The following is a 25,047-nucleotide window of genomic DNA, read 5'->3' as shown; positions in this document are numbered from 1 at the left end:
AGCTTATCTAATACATCAGAGGTTTACCTTCCAACTTTTGGATCTTTCCTCATTTTCTTCCCTTTGCCTGTGTGTTCACCAATTCTCATCCCCCCCATCTAACAACTTCTATATATCCTTTTGTTTAAATATCACTTCCTTATGGAAGTATTCCTGGTAACCCCATTTCTAAAGCAGGGTTGCTCTGCCCCAACACTACTGACATTTTGGTTCAGATGATTCTTTGGTGTGGAGGATTGTCCTGTGTACCCAGGCATCTACCCACTAGATGCCAGTTGTACTGTCCCCACAGGTGTGACAACCAGAAATGCCTCCAGTATTGTCAAATGCCATCTGAGGGACAAAATCACTCTCAGGTGAGAATAACTCCTCTAAAGTAAACGTATACTTTCTTTTTAATAGCACTTACCACAATTATAACTTCATTATTTTTGTTAAGTACATGTTTCAAGCCCATATCCCCTGCTAGACTGTAAGAATCGAAAGAGCAGTGATGTTATCTCCCTTTTGTATTGCTATTTCTTCAATACTTAGCATATAATAAGCACACAATAACTTAATGGAACAAATGAATTAATAAGCTAATGAATGGATAAAAAGAAATAAGAAAGTACACTAAAATGTTCTACAGCGTTACTGGGATAGGATGAGTCCTTGCTCAATCAATTGGTGGGACACGACAGGATTACTGTCTACCTTTCCAATATTTTACTAATTTAAAACTTTTCTCAAAGTGAAATATTATTCAAAAAGAAATAATGTAATTTCAACATAGATGCACGAGCATTCATTTATCCAATGAATTCTAATTAAGTGTCTAACTATGTGCCTGGCACTAGGCTAGGCACTGGGACTCTGAGTGTGAACAAAGCAGCCAGTCCCTACCCCCATGGAGTTTATAGTCAACTATGGAGAAAGTTATTCACCAAAGAATCACACATATGAATTGTGACAATATCATAATAATACGTTATACGAATAAAATGGGGAAAGGGTAATTTAGATTATGGGATATGAGATAAACTGACTTTTTAGCTGAAGGATAATGGATTAGGTTTGAAAATGGAAGAATGAACAGCCCATGAAGTGAGCATAAGCTCAATCCAAAAGGCATCTAGTGTGGTTGGACTATAGTATTACAAGAGGGGAGAGGTGGCAAGAGATGATGCAGATAAGGACAAAACGGAGGCCTTTGAGTCACAAAAGTTTTGAAGGGCAAAGGAAGTGAATGAACATTTTAAATACAATGGCAACATGTCAAGTTTAAAGAACATTATTCTAACCACACTGCAAAGAACAGATTAAAGAGGAAAGTAAAACTAGAAGTCAATGAAAGTACTAAAAGGTACAACAATACGAGCAAAAAACGGCTATTCTTTTGGATAACAGAGACAGCAAGAAAGAGAGAATTGGTTAGATTCAAGATGCATTTTAGACATAAAGGTTTGGAGACTAATGTGAAGATGACTTAAATTTGGGGTATGAGTAATTAGGATAATGGGAGTGAAATATACTATGACAAGGAAAACTAAAGGTAGAAGTGTTTATAATGTGTGCGATAGGTAAAGAAGTTAAAAAAAGTTAAATGTCCTCATTTCTTTATTTCCTGACTTTGGACTGCAATGTTCTTTCAGTGTCCCTGTATGATAGACAAGGTTAAGAAAATCTTAACCACTACAACTCCAGCTTAGCAAGTCTTCTGCTTCTGGAAGGTTTCATAAGTGGCTTAAGTCAGCTGCTTTAGGGATTAACAGAGAGACTTCTTGTTGATAAAGCTTTCATTACTTGTGTTTTCCCCCTTTGTCTCTTCTCACTGTTATAGATAAAACATCAGTAGTTGATAGTAGGATGTGAGCTTAATGCAATGAAGGCCAAGAAATCCATCTGGTGTGACACTGGTCTAAGCCAGGGAAACCTGGACAATGTATGTAAATTAAGTCCTTAAGAGAAAACGTAATTTTATCTGATCGACACAGTCAAATACACCTTAGGTGCCCAGCGTCAAGGTTTCCTTCCACATAGGGGTTTGAGTCCAAAAACCTTACGTGATGCTGAATGATTCTGCCTAAATGTCATATAAAACTATTTCCTCTAGAATTTTCCCTGTGTAAATATCTTCCAGGGAACTTATTTGAATGGTACTGTAATCACAGTAGGTAAACCTATAAGGATTCGAGTTCTGGGAGTTTGGAAACAAAAAACCCAAACTTCATTCCCAACATGTTTGTTGAGCATATGCCATTTTCAGTACCGAGCTAGGTATTAACAATGGTAAAAAAAAAAAAAAAAAGACAAAATTTACTCACTTTAAGGAATTCTCAACAAAATCAGATAAATGTATACTCCATTACAATACGAAGTACTGAATGCAGTAACAGACTTATGCACAAGGTAATACAGAAGCATTGTGGACCTAATACACACACTTGGAATGATGCTGCATGCTAAGAAAGGAGGAATGCCAACTGAGCTGAGTCTCGAAGGATTTGTACAGAAAATTATCTTGATGAGAAAGAAGATGATTCCAGGCAGAAGGAACAGCATATGCAAAGGCACTGTAAGGACAGATAAAAGATTAATAAAATCCTTGCTATTAATGAGCCTTTACACTGGTAATCAAGATGAAATATAACATAAATTTGGTAGTGAGAAAAGATTGGGACTAGAATAGAGGAAAAAAGGTAATAATTGCTACAGGGGTAATTAGGGGGATTCATAAAGATTTGGGGATATGAGGAAAGTCTTAAAATGGACAAAATTTCAAGAATAGTGAGGATAAGAGGACATTTTCCAAATGAAGGATACTTCATGAGCAAAGCCTTAATGACAGGAAAATAACCTACAAGCAAGAATAATGGGGAATACCCTGGTTTAGATGAAACATAGAATAGTAGTCTTGGAAGAATTACAAGGGAGTCAGATTATAATAGAGGGTCTTCATAAAAAAGGAAAGAGGTTTTAGTTTCATTTTGTCAAACCAGAAGAGTAAAAAACATGTTCACTAGAACAAACAAATAACCAAAGGAAGAAAATAAAAAGCTCTTTCTACTACCTAGTGATAAGCACTATTAATATTTTTAGTATTATATATTCCAGATTTTACCTACCCAAATTTTTTTAAACAAAAAGTTATTCTGAATATACTGTTTTTAACTTAATATAACAAACATTCTTCCTGTAGATACAACTTTTACTGGTTATACCGTGTTCTTCTGTATAAAGGACTCATACAACTAATATTGTAACATACATTTAGGCAATTTCCATTTCTTTGTTAAAAACAACATTAGGACAAAACATCTGGCTCTTTTATGTTTTTTGAACACACAATAGTTTTTGTTCATCCTGTATCCCTATAGAAGTCTCATCCCTGCTGGCCTATATAAATGGTAGGAGCTCAATAAACAGAGACCATGCTGTTTCCTTTATGCACTAACTGGCATTTTATGTACTAACTAGTCCCACAGTTATTAAAATGTTATTGTTCAGGCTTCAGCCTGAAATACAGCTGGTGATTACTTATGTAACATTTGTTACTCTTAATTCCTGGAAGTCTTCTTTGGTTACCTACCTGCAGCTACAAACTCCTAAACACACTCATTTCACCGTGAATGGCCAGTTCTCTGTAGAGGTATAAAATATCCCTGTACCTGGAGTATCTTTCTAATCATTTATTTAGTTTACGGAGGCTTCACTGAGATTTTTGGATGGCTGTCCTCCACATAAGATATTTTCCAGCCATGTTCTATGTTGATAATAGAACTTACTCATTCACCTATTTGGCTGTTATATAAAATCCAACATTCTGAGAGTACTCAGAACTTGCTCCTTTAGTCCACCTTCATGTTGAAGTAAGGGGTTGGGAGGACCTTGGGGGTGTTCTATGCCTGTTTCCTGGTTATGGTCTTTAGCATTTTAAGAGAGTCAACTTGACAAGCAATTGACTTTCTGTCAAAGCATAAGGATCTGCTCTCTAATCAACTATTTAAAAAAAGAACAACAACTCATACCTTTCAGAAGTATTTCATACCTTAACTTACTAATGAGTCATACTTATTACATGCACATTTAGAACAATATTTAAAGAGTACTGCATCAAAGAATAGCAGTCCATTTTTCTTACAGAAATGTATTTAAAATCAATGATTCCCCAAAAGCAACCTATAAAGAGCCATGCTAAGCTGGCTGCATAGAATCATCACAGAAACAATTTTAAGACTTCAGATTCCTAGGTGGCACCACAAACAGAATTCTCAGCAATGTGGGGAGTAAAGGCTTAGGAACCAAAGTTAAACCTAAAATTTATCCAGGATAGAGCTATATCTGCACAACACCTTTTAGCCTTCTTCCTTAATGTATAGTTATTTTGGCTATCCTTTTTTACATATACATCTTTATTGGAGTATAATTGCTTTATAATGTTGTGTTAGTTTCTGCTGTACAACAAAGTGAATCAGCTATATGCACACATATATCCCCATATCCCCTCCCTCTTAAGCCTCCCTCCCAATCCCACACCTCTAGGTTGTCACAAAGCACCAAGCTGATCTCCCTGTGCTATGCAGCAGCTTCCCACTAGCTATCTATTTTACACTGGCTATCCTTTTAAAATGGTTGCATTCCCATACACTGAGGATCACCCCTAGGAAACTCATTATTGCAATTTCCATAGGGAATGAAATCAAATCAGAAAATATTCAAGGGGCATCAACCATGTGTCATTTATTATGCTAGACTCTGGAGATTTAAATAAGACCATCACTCGGTCCCTGTTTTAAAGGAACTTGAAAATATTGAGGATATTGTTCATTCTACCAGGTCTTACTCTCAGGAACCAGCTGTACTTTCCTGGAATATCAGCTTATTTGTGACTTGTAGACCATTTGGTCTACAAGTCAAAAATAAGGTCATTTTTGTCAAAAATGAGGTCATTTTTTGTTTTCAGTTCCTTTTTGTTTTTAAAATCCGATGTTATATATATTTTAAGGACTTCAAATAGTTTTTGAGTAAGATATGGGTAATACAAGCAAAACAGGCAAAGCTCTCTCTCCTTCAGAATAATTTGTTTTATACATACAGCCTAGAGCCATGCTGCTTAACCACAGGTATACCTCAGAATTATCTGAACATCTTTTTAAAAATATATATTCTGGACCCTTCCTCCACTGATTCTGATCGCAGTAAATCTTAGGTGGTATGTCCTGTTTATACTCAGAAAAAGTCCCCCAGGTAATTCTGATGTATCGATATATACCATGGTAAAGAACTGTTGGCTAAATCTCTACACATAAGTGTTAAGGTAAGTTTTCTTTTGCAGTAGGCAGGTTAGGGAGGTAGTGTAAGATGGACTAAAGAATACTTTTCTATCATTTATTATTTAGTTTCAGTAAGACAATGAATAATGTGGGAAAAGTGATGCCTATGGATTTCTTGGTCACCTGTTAGAGAAGAGGAACAAATACTCATTTAATTAATACTATATAAATTAATATTCTTATTTGGAATATCACCCTTAAGAAATTGGATTTTAATGGTTCTTAGGTTACAGCTTTACTGAAAAGATTTGCAGGGAGAGAAAAAAATCACTCTGATGGATTTTATGAACAGGATTTCCTTGTATTACTTCTACTAGTCACTCATAATCCTAGTGCACATCTGAGAGATTTAAACACAGGTTCTCTTTGACAGTTTGAAAGTATTATACCAAATTAAACAAATTACTTTGAAAACTGTGAGGAGAAACAGGAGAAAGATGGCATAGGCATTAAAGTAAAATTTCTCTACTAATGATAGGATGTAAGTGATTCCAATGAACACTATAATAGATTCCCTTATTCAATTGTGGTATGTTAAATTCCCCTGTAACAGAAGATGGATTTCTTAATATGATATGTAAGATAATACAGTAATAGAAACCAATCTTTTAAACAATAATCTCACCCCCAAATTTATAGATTTAGAACATTCTATTTCGACTAACTCAAAATGTATATTTCTAGCAATTCTATACAGGACACAATGTTTTCTACTGAGGCAGTATTGTCACTGCTTTCTAAAAACCCAGTCTGGAAGATAACTATCATAACAATTACATATGAATTGAATTTTTCCATCTCTTTATTTTTTAGTTATTCTGGCTCCTTTCAGAAATACATCTGTATTTCTCTTCAAGTTTTTTTTTTTTTAAATACTAAAGAGGGACATGAACATATATGCCCAATACTTACTGCTGAATTTTTTAGAACTTACAAAACAGCATATAAAGTGTATAATAGGAGGTACTGATCAGGATAAAAAGGGTGTGGAGCATACACACATGTGGCCTTTTCATAGTGAGGGAATATAAGATGACAAATGTAAATGATGGTAGTCCTGTCAGATAGGAATATTAGTGGGGAATATGTATTAGTCTGATTTAGTAAAAATAAAATGTGTTAAGTCTGTAAATTTAGACAGTCTTGTGAGAAACAGAAAAGATGGAAACTGAGCCAAGAATAATAGGGTTGGAGCTTAACCAATGACTGGAGCACTCACCTTCATCTGAGTGCTTAGGTGCCACTATCACGCCAATTATGCAGCCCTGTCCTCCCACTAATAAGATAAGAAGAGCCATGTGCAACTGGAGCACTTAAAAGTTAAGCAAGGAATAACAGAGTAGCTCCGTCTTGGGGCAAGTTCTAGGGAGTAATTTGGAAAGGATATGTACAGAAGACAAGGGATGAAATCACAAAGAGATGGAACTGACTCAAAAATGAAAGGAACTATAACATAGTTACTACACTGTGATTTGAACTCAGAAACCTCTTGATAGCTACTGAGCTATTTTACTTCCTACTAATATGGACAAAGTTACTATAATGAAACTGCATTGTTGTGAAACTATAGAGTTTCACCTGTTCTACACAGTGGCACTTGATGTACAGGAAGAAAGTACAGTCCTCATCTGGTAGAGCTCACCAGAGACTACAATGGTGGTATTCAGATATACTGTACTGCATTTCTGTATCAATATGTTGGTATCTTTGTTGGTATAATACCATTATCTTGGTCTTTTAAAAATTCTGAATCAATGTCACTTAAAATCAAGGTCAAGGGGCTTCCCTGGTGGCGCAGTGGATGAGAGTCCGCCTGCCGATGCAGGGGACACGGGTTTGTGCCCCGGTCTGGGAAGATCCCACATGCTGCGGAGTGGCTAGGCCCGTGAGCCATGGCCGCTGAGCCTGCGCGTCCGGAGCCTGTGCTCCGCAACGGGAGAGGCCACAACACTGAGAGGCCCGCATACCGCAAAAAAAAAAAAAAAAAAAAAAAAAAAAAAAAAAAAATCAAGATCAAGGACTCAACTATTCAATTCATATGAGAACAAGTTCCAAGTCTGGAAAGATCTGTGCATGCCTACATCAGTCACCATACCATATTGTGGTATTACAAATCTCTCATTGAAAGAATAATTCCTTCTAAAGTTCAGATGATAATGCTGAAACCTACCCTAGGTAAAGCTGCATGGGAATCTGTCTATAAAAGATGAAATTAAACAAACACCTAAAATGCTTTCTTAAAAAATAAAAACAAAACACACAGATCTTACAAAAAAAGGGTGATTCAAAATGATCCATTCAGAGTTATTAAAAAAAAAAAGAGAGAGAGAAAGAGACAAAGGGGGTTAAGGAAAATATCTGTTTAATTTATCTCTTCTCATTTCCCCAACCACTAAACAGAAAGAGCACCTTTCCTACAGTACAAAATGTCATCCTAAAATATTTTGACAACTTAGTGATGAAATTAATCTTTAAAAAATCATTAGACATTGTATTTTTTTAGCATTGCTAGAACATATTTTTGTACAGTGTTATTCTTAATATTTTATTGATTTCATCACCTAATAATTGTAGAATGTTTAATATTTATATTTTTATACACGTATCTTCTCATTTGTTTTACAGACCTATACAGATTTTTGCTTGGAATATATTAAATATTTAGTTCCTGCTAATTTTGTTTTTAAGAATTCTGAAAAAAAATCAAATAAATACTGTACATGAATTAATACTATTTACCAGTAGTGTTATTTTGCTCATATATGAAATTATTAGAGTTCATTCCTTTGATAGCTTTAGTGAATTGGCTTGGGTTACCTGCGGTTTCAGTTTTTCTAAGCATCTTGCCAAGAAAAGTCAATCAAAGTAGGCAGAATAGGTAGAGGGAGAGTTAGCAGAATCATCTCATTTAACTTGAAAACGATATACATGTACATACAGTGTTATCAGGCAAAGGGGTAAACTAAATTGCTGCCTTTTATTACCTCTGAGTGATGGAGTTACAGATGATTTTTACTGGAGTCTTCATATTTTAGGATAACTAAAGTTTTATGTTGTTTTTGCTTTTTCAATGAGCATATCTTATTTTTACAATAAAATATCAATAATAAACATGATATTGATAATAAAATGCAATAAAAGAGGACTAACCTGTTGTCACAGAAGACTCTGACTCTCTCAATTTCTGAGATGCTAAAAGTTTTTCCTGTAAAGCTTTCTGGGCAAGCTGTGCATCCCATTCTTCTAGTTCTTTCTCAAATCGCTGGTTGTCTTCCTCAACAAAATCTCTTAAGTCTGGTGGTAGTGTTTCTATTCCAACAAGGGCCTGCCCAGTTTCTTTATTAAACTCCTCTGCAAATCATATTTCAAAAAACTATTATAAAATTAAGGATTAAAGGAAAAGTGCAAAGCTCAAAATAGAAGGTGTTTCAAATGTATTTAAAGTACAAATTATTACCACTTGGCGCATCAATATTACCTATATATTAAAAGAAAACTCAAACAAATGCTCAGAAAAACAATGATGCAAATATTTGATAATCCATTATAGGTAATGTTCTCAGCTTTTACTTTTAGGCTGAAGAGTAAAAAAATGGAACAAGACATAAGGTCAAAACTGTTTGCTACTTTTCAAACACTGACATAGTTCTACTTTTTCTATTATAAAATACCAGACGTTTGATTATTCATGAAGTAAAACTTACCACAAAATGAGAAGTAACTCATAACCTCGAAAGCTCAAAAGAGAACTAAAATTCTTTTTCATCTGAAGCAGTTAAGTATAGCAATATACTTATATGCAATTTGAAAACTAATCAATCAGTATAGCAAGATTTCTTTAAGCATCACATAAGTAGTACTTAAAAGGGTTACTCAACCTCTACCACACACACACAAAATAAATTTTAGCTTTCAGTCATAAATGAACTGCCTAACTAGTTTTGCTAAATGGTTAAATACAAAAGGAAAGTTTATTTTTATCAGTCTCAACAAACCTTTATTAAGTGCTTTTTATATGCAAAGCCTATATTAGAATATGAGAAATAAAAAGATTAAGACATAGTATGAAATGGTCCCTGGCTCTGAGCAGATCAGAGTGAAGTGGGAAAGACAAGTCAACATACAATTCAAACACATAAGTGCCCAACAGAGGTATGCTATGATAACACAAGGAGGGATACTTTGTGGCAGGTCAAGGAAAACTTGGCAGAGCAGATGACATCTGAATTGAATCTTGAGAGATGAGAAAGAATTAGGCAAAAGAAGAAAGAAATAAGATCATTACTGGCAAAAAATAAAAACAGAAAACATAAGAACATATAGATATAAATGTGTGAAATGATTTGGTGTGAGCCAAAGAAGTTCAAATATTAGTAAAGTACATAAAGTTTGAAATGGACAATGGTTATAAATGAAGCTGGAGAGACAATTAGAGGCCAGAAAATGGAGGTTTTTTATGTTAGATTAAGGAGCTTGAATATGAGTCAATGTTTGACATAGTCATTAAAGGGATTTTAACAAGGAGAAAGAAGTCCGATTGACATTTTATAATAGTTACTAAATAGTTAACTTTGAATACAAAATATATTCCAGTTTTCAGCCCGGGTCACATTACTTTTCAATTCCAGTTTTCCCACCTACAATAACCCAACAGCATTTCCTAATCATATTCATCACACTCTTTAGTAAACTACACTTAACTAATCACACCAGAGACCAGAGTCACGTAAAAGGGTTACTTATTTAAAAATATATACCACCCTATATATTTCATATTCTTACCTTGTATTAAGAATTGTGGCTTATCATTTATGTACATTAAACAGTATGCACTGGCATTTCTATAACCACCAAAAGAGTCCCTCACTAGCTCTTCCCATGATGATTTTGTTACAGCAATATCATTGTACTTCATCCACCTGTTTTCACGATGATCAAAAATGTATGCCCAGTAGTGCCCGGCATTAGCTTGGCCTTCATGAACTAAAACAGCATGTAAGCGATAAGGAACCTAAATATGAAAAAGAAGAGTTAAACTGTAGTTATGTAGTCTATTACACCACATCCCATGAAACCCACAAACCATCTGACTGGAGGATCCCATAGGAGCATGTGTTTTTTAACAAGAGTAAATTGGCTGGGATTAAAGTTTTGAAAAAATTAAACTATGAAATAAAAGACGGCAGGGTGCAGAGAGGATAAGCAAACTAAAGACATGTAAAACAGACAGGTATGTAAATAAGATGATTTTCAAAACTTTGGAAATATATTTGTTGATCTATTTAAGTTATTTCTTTCGAATAAAGAACTTATGATGAACATTTTTATATACAGCACATGATGTAAATCTTCACAATTATAAATTGATGGATGAGTTCAGCAAAATGGCTTATGTAATAAGCCATTATATGAGCCTCAGAAGTTAAAATGTAACTGAACCCTTTACCTTCTCCCATAATCTTTTATTTACTTATTTGTTTGTTTGTTTATTTATTTATTTTTGGCTGTGCAGGGTCTTTGTTGCTGCTCGCAGGCTTTCTCTAGTTGCGGTGAGTGGGGGGCTACTCTTCATGGCAGTGCATGGGCTTCTCATTGCGGTGGCTTCTTTTGTTGCAGAGCACGGGTTCCAGGCGCGCGGGCTTAGTTGCTCCACAGCATGTAGGATCTTCCCGGCCCAGGGCTTGAACCCGTGTCCCCTGAATTGGCAGGTGGATTCTTAACCACTGCGCCACCAGGGAAGCCCCACTCCCATAATCTTAATATCGTTAAACAACCATATAATTTTCCCATAGAATTTTTTTTTAAATGCTAAGGCCTTTTGGAAATTTTTGATACATTTTATTATAAAAGAATAAAAAGGCAGGCAATAAATACAGTATGAGAATACAACTGAATGAGGAAAATATTAATATAAAAATCTTAAAGTTCAACAATTTTGTAACAAAAAGTATGAGAATTATGATAAATAACAAAGATAAATTAAAATATGTAAATAATTTTGATAATGCTTACTAGCTCAAAATTCAACTTACCTGTATCATAGATTTGTCAGAGTACATTAGTTCAATTGTGCGATGGATTCTAGATATGCTTTCCTGCAAATCTAAGGATAGAAGATGCCATTTAATGATTAACATCAAGTATGTTTCTACTGAGACTTATAAGGTAGGGAATAAGGGTTTTCCTACCAATATGTTAGAGAAATAAGAAAAAGTTTCTAAAACTGTTCTAAAACTTACTATTCAGAATTTGTATAAAATGAAATTTAGTTCTTAATAAAAGATATAGCACAAATGAAAAACGAAAACAAATATGGTTTATTTTAAAACTGTGCACAGCCAATAAAACTGAACTTTGTTCAAAGTTATAAAGGAAGTTTCCAATGAAAATTAAAGCTAAGCCCCCTTACATATTTGTATAAAACAGGAAAAACTTAATTTTTTTCCTATAGTTTATTCTTTTATTGCCCTACATCAAGAATAAAGTTCTTTACCTTGATGAAGTTCCCCGTGTCAAAATATGTAAGTTTGGAGCCAGAGGAAATTAGGGCACATACGTGGAAAAGGGGAGCTATAACCTATACGAAAACCTTTAGAGTGAAATAAAATAACTTCACCACACATCACACACACACATACATATATGTATATGTACAGAAGTAACTGAATAAAAATCCGCTTTAATCACCAACTGAAATAAAGTTATGAGACTCCCATTACTCATTATTTCTACTTCCAGTAGAAATCTATCCTACAAAATTATTTAGAGGTAGGGATGTTTCAGTTGTTTTTTAAAAAGTGGAGACAACCTAAATATTTGTCAATAGGGAAATGGTTAAATTATAGTATAACCACACTATACTATGAAGCTGTTAAACAGAATCAGGAAAAAAAACACCAAAGACTACAAAAGAAAATTAGGAACTTTAGACAAGGGAAAAGCCTTTTACAGCTTGTTAGAAAATCCAGTAACCATAAATGAAAAGACTCCCTCCCCAAATTTAAGAAAATCTATTATTATAGAAACAAAACAAAAATCAACATAAAGAAAATCAAATGACAAACTAGAAAAATATTATCTGCAGCATACACTACAGGCAACAGGTTAATACCCATAACATTAAAGTTTCTATTAAGCAATAAGAGAAAGACAAATAGTTCAATATAAAAAATGGGCAAAGGTCACAAATTTATAGAAAAATAGAATTTCACTCATAATTAATGAAATGCAAATCAAGACACTGAAATACCATTTTCATTTCAACGATCAGGCTACCAAATTAAAAAGTGCCCAGAGCTAGGGAGAATACTGGGAAACAGGTTCTCTCACACAAAATTATTGGGAATGTAAACTGCCTTATTGTTTTGGGAGGGAAATTTTTAAATAGTCAAAATTTTAAGTATATACACTTTGGATCAGAAATGGCATTTTTAATATATTCAACTCAAAAAGTATGTTAATATGTATGCGGAAGGCCAGCTTTATTGGTAGTTAGTAACAACACAGAAATTGAATAAATTATATCATATTCATATATTGGAATACTATGTAATAGTTTAAAAAATAATGTTAACAGCAAATATCATCAGGGATAAAAGAGAGAAAACAAATATTCCAAGGAAAAGCTTTAATACTTGATGCACAGTATTATAGGTCCAAAACCTTATGACATGTCTCTCAAGTTCCTCTAACTTAAATTGGCCAGAAGTGGACTCATCATATTCCTACTTCCTCCCCCAAGGTGGAAGGCCTGCTCCCCACCAGTCTGCTCATTTCCAAAGTGCATTCCATCTATGTAGTTATACATATCACTATGAACAACAAAGGGAATCATCCCTGATCCCCGCCCCCTCTCTCTTCCCTCTTGTCAATGACCCACATCAAAGAATATACCAAATTCATTTCTTTCTTCCCTCAATGTTACTACCTTGGTGTCAAAAGTTCTTAACTTTCAGCCTTCTGAATGTAATCTTATGAAAACAAACACAATCTGCCAAGTCCAGTAGAAAATTATCCAACACCTAGCACAGTATTCAGGAAAAACTATGTGCTTAATTAATGTTTACTAATGATTTCAAATACAAAAAAATTCCTTATATATGAAAAATACTAAGGAAAATCTTTAGTTACTAATGCTGTTAGTTGCCACCACACCCTATTTACTCCCTATTAAATACGTACTGCTCTTTATTTCCATATTGTCTATAAAGCATCTAGTTGGGCATTTAAACAAGTGATATTGTTTAGTACAAGTCCAACCTTTTGGTATAAAAAGAGTAACTCCTAGATATCTTTTTCATAGATCAATAAAATTAGGATAAAATTAGGGAGCAATAATAGGTTATTATATTTTGACATGCAAGAAAAATTATGATAAAACTACCATAAAATATTAATATCACTTCATTTTAAGAAAAAGGAGATTTTAACAACAGTAAAGTAGGATAAAAGTAAAGGAGATAATTTCAGAATAAAGGAGAGTTCCTTCCAAGCATGAACAGATGGCAACTTAACACTAACACACACACACACCCCACAGAACACTGTCCTTACTTTTCTTATTTTACTACATGCCAGTTAAAACTCGTTATAGACTGGCACTGAGCTAATAGATCATATTTGGAAACCTACTAGAGCAGACTGAATATTAAAATTCACATTTCTAATTCTTCAACCTAAAGAAAACACTGTATCACTTGAACTCACTGCACAAACATCAAGGGAGGCACATAACTGATTAAGTACAAAATCTGATGCTGTATGATGTTTCACCAATGGAGTACCTGTGAATACCAGTTTGATATAAATTTGGAGCACTAAACCAGAAAATCAGACCATCTGTTAGGTCATTAATTAGCTAAGTAATACAGGAAAAATCTTTTGGTCTCTCTAAACCTGATATTAAGATCATAAAAAAGGAAGCCAAACTAGTTTATCTTACAGAAAACACTTTGTAGGGGGAAAAAAGCCTTTATTAATATTTACACATGAAACCCATAATCCATAGGTGACTTCCCTTCTCAATTCTAACATTAATCATGTTCATCTGAGGTAGAGTAGCTCTGCTATGAGAAGCTTCTTACCTCTGGTGTCATTTTCTATTTCTGTCCTCCAGCGATGTAAACAGCTTTCTAGCACAGAGAGTTCCTCTTCTGTTATGTGTCTTGGTGCTGGATGCATGGGCAAATCTGGAGGCATCCGAGACTGAGTGAATGGTTTGTGTATTACTGATCTCGATGAAATGGCAGCTATTGATGCGGGTGATGTGCTTGGCAGTTCTGAAGGAGTTCCCTGCTGGTCTGTTGTGCTGTATTTTTAAAGCACAGAATATTCATTATTAAACTTTTCAAGTTGAAGCTCTGGACAATGATTATGTGCCAAACAAATAGCATTAAATTGGCTTATAATTTCAAAAAGAAGAAGTTTTCTTAAAAAAAAACCCCAGAAGTATGTGGATTAATCTAATAACCTAATGAGATTCTTAATATATGGAACTACATTACTATAAAATCGGAGCTTTATAGTAGAAATGGCTTAATCATATTTATTTATACAAATCTTACATATACCAGAACTATAAAACCTTCCCTTGCTAATACTTAGCAGCTCACATTACAGAAAATTTTCTACTTTAACAGTAGTATTTTCATGGATGAAAGGTTGATACATATAACATACAACCTAAAGTAAAATTCTGAATGGAAAAAAGTATGATGAAAATTTCAATCCACAACCATAAAATCCATTGAAACAATGAAATAAGAAAGCCCCCAGAAGCATACAACCTTCTAAGTGAATGTCATCTTTTTAGAGTTCACTAAAATAAATCACAATATGCATTTTATAAAACCATCTTTAAAGGCATCAATTATTATGTAATACAGTAACATAGCTGTCTCTTCTATCAAGAAAACTTTTTACCTTGGTAATGTCTGTGATGGTACAGACCCACTAGATGGGGAACTAGCATCAATATCATCAACAGGAGAAGTGCAAACAGGTTTACTTGAGGCAAATTCCAACGCATACTGCAGAACATCCACCAAGGGGAATCGTTTGGGACCTGAACCATAGCTTAAATACCTGTTAACCATAAAATGTATGAATGCTTTCATTTGTGTATAAAGCACATTTTTTTCAATAATTGTTATAAAACATAATAAAAACACTTCAATAAATATTCCTCAACACTGAAATTAATTTTGCTTTCAAATGAAGATGGTAAAACTAAATATACACTCAAGAAATAAATTAAATATTCTCCAAAGGAACACAAAACCAAAGCTGATTAAGACTGAATGTGTGTATATACTGTTATAAATTTTAGATGCTGCTATAAGTTGTAACCCAATAGTAAAATGAAAACTGACATTTCCACCTCCTGAGACTTTTATTTTTAGATCTGTTATCTGGTCTCAAGATGGTGACTAATATTATCCTCCCACCGTTTACGTCTGATTATTTTTCAGTATGATTACTGATACCTTTTAAGAATTAAAACTATTGAAAAATAACATACTATTTTGAATAAAAAGTTTTAGGCTATTAACTTTCAAATTAATACTAAAACAAGGGAATACAGATTAGATCAGAGGTTTCAAACTGGGATCTTTCAGGCTACATTTCAGCCTGTAGACTTTTTTTTTTTTTTTTGGCTTGTTGGGTCTTTGTTGCTGCGCACGGGCTTTCTCTAGGTGCGGCAAGCGAGGGCCACTCCTCGTTGCAGTGCTCGGGCTTCTCATTTGCAGTGGCCTCTCTTGTTGAGCACGGGCTCTAGGTGTGCAGCCTTCAGTAGTTGCAGCACAGGGCCTCAGTAGTTGTGGCACTCGGGCCCTAGAGTGCATGGGCTTCAGTAGTTGTGGCACGTGGGCTCAGTAGTCGTGGCTCGCACGCTCTAGAGCGCAGGCTCAGTAGTTGTGGCGCACGGGCCCAGCCGCTCCACGGCACGTGGGATCTTCCCAGACCAGGGACTGAACCCGTGTCCCCTGCATTGGCAGGCGGACTCCCAACCACTGCGCCACCAGGGAAGTCCCCAGCCTGTAGACTTTTGTCTGAACTACAGAATATTTCATACTCTAGAATCTGGCTTCTTCTGGAAACAATGCAAAGCTACAGACAATAGGAAGATGATGTTCACACGTGGCACCGCCTAGTAGTGCGGATAGCAGCCACCCTCTCTCCACAGGGATGTGCTCTCTGACTCCCTTTGCCCACCAGCTTACACTTGATTTGCTTCCTTTCTTTATAAAGCCTCCATGAGCCTCTCGTAGGCATCTGAGTTTGTATCTTCTGTGTTAAGGAGAAAAACTCAGTTACCATTCGTTTTAAGGGAAATCTCAAGAGTAATATTTAGTCTCACACAAGAAGAAATCTCAATCATAGATTAGTTTAACTTTACATCTATTTTTAGTACCATGTGTATTACCTCTTGATGGTAGGAATATTTAATTTTAAACAATAAAATCATCTTCTAATGCCAAATATGAATTATTTTAGTCTCTAACGAAACTCAAGCCTAAAGTATTCAAGCAAAATATCAATCCAGAATGATTATTTACTCCTAGAATCACAAATCATTCAAAGCAAATTTTAAGTTAAAGCTCTAGACAGTCACTAAAAATATGACTTCCTATAGTTAGCTCATAATTTCACAAAAGTTTCAATACCTTTCAAGTCTCTGTTGTAATACTGTGAGGTAATCTTTTAGTCTCTTGATCTCTTCCCTCTTAATTCTTGTTATTTCTCTGTTTCTATGCATGTATCTATCAGGAAAAAGAAATACAGCAATAATTAGTATTTGCAAATATAGAAGTAGAAACAATATTAAGTCTAGCCATCACCACAGAAGATCAACTGATCCAAAATTTTATAATAAAACATCATACAGACAATACAAATTAGTATTTTTCCTTATAACATTATTCCCAGTAACTATATTTTTCTAAATAAAAAGAGAACTCCATTTTCCTTGACAAATAGTATTAGATACATTATGCAAAAAGTAAAAATTATTTTAAGGAAATTAAGCAAAAATTTTCTCTAAGCACAATAACTCTTCACTGGATACTGAACTGTTTCAAAACTAAGTCATGCTGTATACCAAACCATACCTGTCCAGATATAAAACTTGAGGAAATTCCAATTTGTTGTGAATTTTTTCTGGTCTTCCCAATGCCTGATTAAATTCAAATCTTGACAATTCAAACGTTAACACAGGTGGTAGTTCAGTAAACCAATGCTGAAAGAAAACAATAACAAAACCCCTTAATATCACCTTTCTGTTTTCTCCATTGCAATTTTAGGCACAGGATGTTAGTTAGCAGTGGCATTTTTATATGCATCATAATAATGCTAACATCACAAATAATTGATTGGGTATACAATTTAGTTAAAACTCAACTTCCTCCTAAAAGTTTTTCACACCTTTTGAAAATTCCAATGGGGTAACACACAACCAGGAAAGAGAAAAATCTAATGACTCTCCTTCTTCAATGATTAATTCTTTACATTAGAATTTCTAACCCAAAGAGAAAGACACTGAATAAAAGTATGGCTTAGTATCTCGTCTTCTGGCTTCTTCAATATTATGTCACAATTACTACCAGGAATGGCACATATACTTAATATAATCAACCACACTGTCAAAAACCTGTGACAAATTAACATGTAAGAGGTAGTACACTAAAGAAAAAAAAATATTTTATAGCATAAATGATCACAATTTTCATGCTAAAACTAGAAACTGACACTTTCCTGTTTTAAATTTAATGTTCCCACTGGAATTTTGACAAATTTGAGAAAAAGATCTATCACTAGCAAACAGAGTTTATACTGATGATAACTACATTTAATATTTTAAAAAATGACTAGTGCTTAAAGAATTGAATGCCTCACTGCTATGAGGCAACTCCTCCACACACTTTGGCAACTGTTCAGTTAAGCGTGAAATGCAACAAAACTTCAAAATTATTTCAATAAACAGATTCAAGCTTTACATAAACCTTATTTATTTAAAGAGAAAGAAAAAGGAACAAACTTGTGAATTAACAAATACAGAAGTATAAAATAATGTAACAAGTATCTCTAAAGTGCTTATTTTAAGCCATGCAATATACTTCTGTAAAAAGAAATTGCTGCATACTATATCGTGTATGGTATTTTCAAGTGCCACAAAATGTCACCACATAAATGTCAATAAGCTAAGAGTATGCTAATTTAAATTCAAATGTTCAAGAAAAAGAAAAGCAGAAACTGCACATGTGGCAAACTGAATATGATCTTGAAAGTTGCTACTTTTCTGTAAATAAAATCAATAAAATAAATTGTTATTAAAAACTATTTCTCCCTCTCAAAATGCTAATGATTACCTGAATTGAGATTTCCTGAGTTGGATTTGGTTTACCTTTAACTAAAAGTTGAAGTTTAAGGAATTTGCTTTATGGATATTACCTGAAACTGACTAGAGAAATTTATGGAAGATTTAATATTAGAAACATCTCTTAAGTTTTAAAATTTCTTGAGCAAAGTTTGCTTATTTGCTTTGTTCTCCCATGGCATTGGAAATAATTTTTTTTAGTTAGCTTTAATCCACACCTAAACTTACTATTAAGAATTAAAATATACCCCACACCTATCACAAGGAAAACGTATGATGCCTTAGGATGATATTCTCTATTCCATTTTATAATACTCAAACAAATAGATTTCAAGTACTATTACCTTCATTTTTTCTTGCAATGCTTTAAATGTTACTATTTAAAATTAAATCTAAGTATTAACTTTAAATAGTTAACATACTTTAATTCATGGGAACCTACAATGGCCAACAGAAATGAAACGACCCAAATTGGCGGTATGCTTCTCTGTAAACCATAAATAGTCCAGGAAATAGGTTCCATATCTTATGAAAGAATGTTCATAATATATTATGTAATATGTCTCTGTGTGCATCTGTTTCCTCCAACAGCAGTGACAGTTTTTTCCTACTACAGGAGTGGAAGGATTTCACTTTTTCATTAGAATGCTATCAGGACAAGAGATAGACAGACCATTCCCTAAACTCATTTACAAAAATACTATGGGTATGTCTAGCTCTGTGATTTTTAGATCACAAGTACAGCAGTATATAAGTAGAATTTCAAATAATATAAAACAATGAGACTTTTTTCTTTCAAAATATTTTTCCATTCAGTAAAACTCTATCTTTATCCCTAATCTAACCGGTATGCCACGCTGTGAGACACAGGTCATTAAAGGTAAAAATGATGTTTATATTCTCCATATCTCAAAACACATATCATTATGATTACTATTATTATTACTACATTATAAAATGAACTGACAGGGCTAATAGATTTCTGCAGAATGAAAAAAGAACTTAGATAATCAGCAATGGCAACAGCAGTACTCCTGAATTTACTGTAAATATAAATCTGACCTGTTAAAATATTTTCTAGAGAGAATGTGGCCATTTTCATGAGTAAATAGCTGATTTTTCTATTAATATGTTTTAACTACCTTGCTTTTGGAAGATTACATGAATATGGGCGGGGGGGGAGGAACAAGAAACAACAGACCTATCATTGCAAATTCCCCACAGAACACCAAACAAAGCTAGGATATAAACTAAGCACGAGAAGGGAAAACTTGCAATTCCAATTAAAAAATTAGTTTCAGTCATTTAATTAATTGCCTTCACTCCTTTGCCCTATATATTTCCTATATAATATCTCCATATATCTAATATAGTACATGTAGGTATTATTTCTATAACTTAGTTTTTTAATTAAAGCTCTGTAAAATTTCTCTCAGCACTTTGATTATAACTTGGTACAACTTTGTGAAGGGAAATTTGGCAGTACTTACATTTTTAAATGAGTATGCCCTGTGACCTAAAGATCCCACTTCTAACTATCCTTCATTCCTAAGTGCTCAAGGGTATTTACAGGAAGACATTCCTTGAAATAATTCTTTGTCCAACTACTGTTGCACAGAAGAATTACAACAATTTAATTTTATAAATACGGGCTACAGTGATACTATGCAGGTTCTAAATAGAATGATGAAAAGCTATATACTGACATGGAAGGATGCTCACAATATACTGGTAAGTAAAAAAATGCAAGTCTCAGGACAGTATGAAGAGACAAATACAATATTTATATGTGCATAGCAATCGTCTAAAAGGATGTACATCATACTACTAGTAGTGAATACCCACACCAGAAGTGAGGTGTTTACTCTTTGAAATTCTTTCTCTCCAATAGGCAATCAAAAAATAGCTCCAGGTTTCTTGGAGAGTATAACTCATCTACAAATGGCAAAACATATAATTAAGATTTATGATTTAGAAAAATATCTTACATATAATCATTTTTAATTTATTCAGTTGCCTCTTGGTAATCATTACAGAAATGTAAACTCTTACAGCCCACTGGATGTTTTAATATAAGCAATTCTGGAGACTAGAGATCTTCCTATATTAGTCGGCCCCAGCTATTTCAGCAAAAAAAAAAAAAAAAAAAAGATGTTTTCTGTATCAAAGTAGAATCAATAATTTTTTATTAAATAATAGTGTAAGAGATAAAAGGTATTAACATCGGGGATTATGCCAATTTAGAAACAAGCCTAAAATGCTACTCATTGGTCTTTATAGAGAAACAAAATAGCTTTTCTGAAGGACATAATAAGACTATAATTTAAGGGTGTTACTAAAAACTTTTAAGATATTCTGCTCTAGTCGGTGATAGTCATTTAAACCAGGTTGAGTTATTATTGAAACCACCGTGTTCAACAAATCTAGGCAACTGGTACTAGGAATCACAGGTAATCAAATTTGCTATTATTGAGACTGCTTAGAACCTGAATTCAGAGATGACAACAAACCACTGTGTATCTTAGGTTAGATGGGAAAACCTAAGCGGAAGATATATATTGTAGTATAGGGCATTCAGAGTATGAAGCCAAAGACAGAGGACAAACTAGATTTTTTTAAAAATAAATAATGACAATCAGAGTCAATGTAAGAAAAACATTTTTAAAAGCTAGGAATATGTGAGAAAGATTATTTACCAATTATTAAATTATTTACCAATAAACCATAGTGTGTTTCATTTATAAGCTACTTTGACAATGTGAGGAAAATGCCATCCCTTTTTTCCCTGCCCAAACCCATCATTCTTTTGTTTAATAGGAAACAGATGGCACTTTATGGGGCTCTGCTCACTTGTTCCATTTTGGGATCCTTGGAAAGTCCCAATCTTTACAGATCTGTTTCCCAATCAGTAAAATAAATAAGCTTAATTTAAGTATTCTTAATTAAAGGTCTATATCAGAGTCATCTGTGGAGCTCTGGTGGCCATATACCATATCCTTACCCTAGATTCTGATTCGATAGCTTTGAAGTGAGGTCTAGGTAACTGTTGAGAATCACTGAAATAGATGTTCTATGATGTAGAGAGAAAAACTATGTCAAATATTTTCTCTCTCTCAAAAAAACAGCCAAATAATAGTAAATATTATTTATTTCCTTTTTTGTTTGAGTATGTGAGGGAAGAAAAGGAAATGAGGATGGCGTTAGAATTACATCTTTTTAAAAAAGCATACAACTCAAATAAAAGCAATTTATCCTAAAAAATACAAGAACCTAGTCCCTTTTTAGATAAACAGAGATGCCATCACTTAATATTTACTAAGTACCTATTCAGAATAAAGACCTTGGAAACTTTTTTAATATGACTGAGACATTTCATTCAGTCAGTCAATATGTATTATATAATTTTATCTGCAGTCACCACACTGCTTTAGAGATACAGTAGTGAGTGGCACAGATGAAGACCCCCACCCTCATGCACGGAGTTTACATCTAGACAGCTATCAGCAATTGCTTAATGATGACTGATTTCAGCACACATAATCTGTCCTTTATCCTTTACTCTATTATTCTAGAAGAATATATGGATGGAAGGATATACAGATGGAGTTAGAGAGATGAATTGAGAGATGGAGATAGGTTATTAGACAGAGACCAGTGGAGACAGATAAATAGGTTTGTAATATATTTTTTTAATTCTTTCTTTCTTGAGAAAGGAAGTTTTTTCATCTGTCCTTCAGGCAATCACACAGTAATTTTACAAGAAAAGGAGTGTGGTGTTGCCTACTTGGGTGTGGACATATTCCAACAATATTTGATGTAAGTAACATATGTCTATATAAAATTCCACTCTAACATCAGTGTTTTTCTTCCTTACTTCCAGGACTAGCATGCTGTAATGGCTGGTACCATGACTGAAAAGTCTTAAAAGACTGAACAGTGTCCTAAAGGAGGATTTTAACATCAAATTTTGAGAAAATTTTTAAATGAAAATTTAACTTATAGACTGTATTGACTCTGGTTTCCCAAATATGTATAAATTATCATAATTAAATCCAAATACATTTTTTGAGTATTCTCTCAATTATTAGTAGCTATATCCTTAGAGCCTTAAATTGCACTTCACAACATTTTAAGGAAGACCTGAAGGGAAGGGGAATAAAGATGCTAAACTCACCTCTTGGCCAGACTTTCCTGAATTTTCTGAATGTAAAGACTCAATTTCTCCTTCAATCATGGCAGCTTCTAGGCACTCATGCAGATCTTTGAATCCATTGACCTGAAGTGGGTACTGACCAAACATTTCAGTATTTTCAAATTTTTTACCTATAAGAGGGGGGAAATTAATATTCAATATGGCCTTTTAGCTACTAAAAGTAAATAGATGTATATAGTAATTATCTCCTGAACCTGAAAACTATAACTGTTTATGCTCCAGACAGTAGTAGCTGGTATAATTTTCCTATTGGTTTGTACATGTACAGATGTATATTCACATCCAGCTATGCTATAGATATTACACACCCCTATGTGTGTATGTAATTATATACATGCATATGTAAGTAGATATTATGTATATATGTATACAAACATACATATTTATATATATATGTTTATTCCTTAAAAAAGTACCTTCTAAGGGTAAGAGAGTGTGATAACATTGAGAATATATATAGCAGTGCACAAAAGAGATATGGTCTCTGAGCTGAGGAAACTCCTATCCTCTTCTGGAAAAAGCCATTATACATATTAATTGTACATATAATTATGAACAAACAATTGTTTATTATTGCAGATGTTATAAAAGGGGTGGTGAGACAGAGTGCTGTGAGAAGGTATAAAAACGGGAAACAAACCTAGTCTTTAGGGCTGGAGGGTGAAGCAGGGAAAACTTCCATATCAAAATGACATTTATGCTGAGACTGTAAAGGTGAAAGGGAGTTGGCCAGGCCACAACGTCGGGGAGCCAGAGTATTCTTGGCCAAGCAACAGGACACGCAAAGACTTTCAGGCTGCAAAGAACTTGGCATGTTTTAACGAATTAAGGGAAGGAAAGTATAGCTTATGGGAGCAAGACGGAGATGACCATGAAGAGTTAGGTGAGGGATCAAAATCAAATTCTTAACAAAGTCTAGTAGTCCTTGTTAAGAACTTTTTTCCAGTATATTCTGAATATAATGGAAAGTCACTGAATAATTAAATCTAGGAATAAGAGGCTCAGATTTATATCTCTGAAACATCCTTATGGTTTCTGTGTTAAGTGAGTGATAGACTGTTAGGAGACTATTATAGAATCTGTCTAAAAATAAAGGTAGCACTGAATAGGGTGTTAGTAAAAGTGTATAAAAACAGATGAAATGATATACACACATTTATAAATATATACAAAAGGGAGCACCAATAGGACTTGATTGAATGGCTCATAGGCAGGATGCGGAATAGAAGAGAAAAGAAGGTATCAAGAATGATACTCAGATTTTTAGCATGAACAACTGAATTGATTTTTATGTACTGAAAGGGGCACCAGTGAAGAGGATTTTTTTTTTTTTACTTTTGTTTTAAGGCAGCAGGGAAAATCATTGGTTTCGAATGGCCCATAAGATTTCAAGTTGAAAAGAGTTGGACATAAATAAGTCTGTAACTAAGACTGGTGTGAAGCTATAAATTGGAGAATTGCTAGCTTATTAATAGCAGGAAATCAAGGAAGTGAATGAGACTGCCCAAGGAATTATCTGACAGGAAGAGGAAGAGGACCTAAGCTGATTCCCAAGGATCTCCTACCTTTAGATACAGAAAGAACTATAAATATAACTCATAAGAAGTACCCACAGAGGCATGAGAAAGCCAAGATAATATGGTGTGATAGAAGCCAGAGAAGTGTTTTTAAGGAAAGAGTGGGAAAAAGGGGGAGAAGGAGAGAGTGGAGTCAACAGCATTAATAGTTGATAAGAATTCAATAAGAACTGAGAGGGATCCAATGGAGTAACACACATGTAAGAAATCAATAACCTTAAAAAGACCCTTTTAGAAGAGGTCTGGGGACAGAAAATGAAAGTGGGACAGGTAGAATAATTGGAGAAATAGCAGGTGAAAACAAACTCCTCACTTTAAAGGAACTTATTTCTGAATAAGACTGACTGAAAAAGAGCATGTGAAGGGAGATTTTTTTCTTTAATTTTAAAGATGTGAAACACCAGAGCATGTCTAAATATTGATGAGAAAGACACAGTGAAAGGAAGAAGCTAAGGATACAGAAAAAAAGCAAGACAATGGACAGAATAAGACCTGAGTGAAAACATGAAAGGATGAGATTCTGAGCACATGTAATGGGTAGCCATTGACATTAGACTAAATATTTCC

At 33.9% G+C, this 25,047-nt stretch overlaps 1 protein-coding gene across 3 annotated transcripts in view; it reads right to left on the bottom strand.

Annotated features, from left to right (window-relative positions):
• USP25 (ubiquitin specific peptidase 25) overlaps positions 1-25,047 on the bottom strand; it is a gene marked incomplete at its 5' end in the record, with an annotated part of 145,661 nt that overhangs the window by 39,948 nt on the left and 80,666 nt on the right. For all 3 annotated transcript variants that reach the window (XM_079704213.1, XM_079704214.1, XM_079704215.1), the window contains 8 exons: positions 8,466-8,666; positions 10,098-10,326; positions 11,348-11,418; positions 14,399-14,622; positions 15,237-15,398; positions 16,982-17,077; positions 17,426-17,553; positions 22,865-23,013. In XM_079704213.1, coding sequence (XP_079560339.1) covers positions 8,466-8,666; positions 10,098-10,326; positions 11,348-11,418; positions 14,399-14,622; positions 15,237-15,398; positions 16,982-17,077; positions 17,426-17,553; positions 22,865-23,013 — 1,260 coding nt within the window. The remainder of the gene's footprint in view (positions 1-8,465; positions 8,667-10,097; positions 10,327-11,347; positions 11,419-14,398; positions 14,623-15,236; positions 15,399-16,981; positions 17,078-17,425; positions 17,554-22,864; positions 23,014-25,047) is intronic.

Source organism: Hyperoodon ampullatus (assembly GCF_949752795.1).
Source record: "Hyperoodon ampullatus genome assembly, chromosome: 5".
NCBI classification, from domain to species: Eukaryota; Metazoa; Chordata; class Mammalia; order Artiodactyla; family Ziphiidae; genus Hyperoodon; species Hyperoodon ampullatus.
This window is presented reverse-complemented; position numbering and strand designations above follow the sequence as displayed.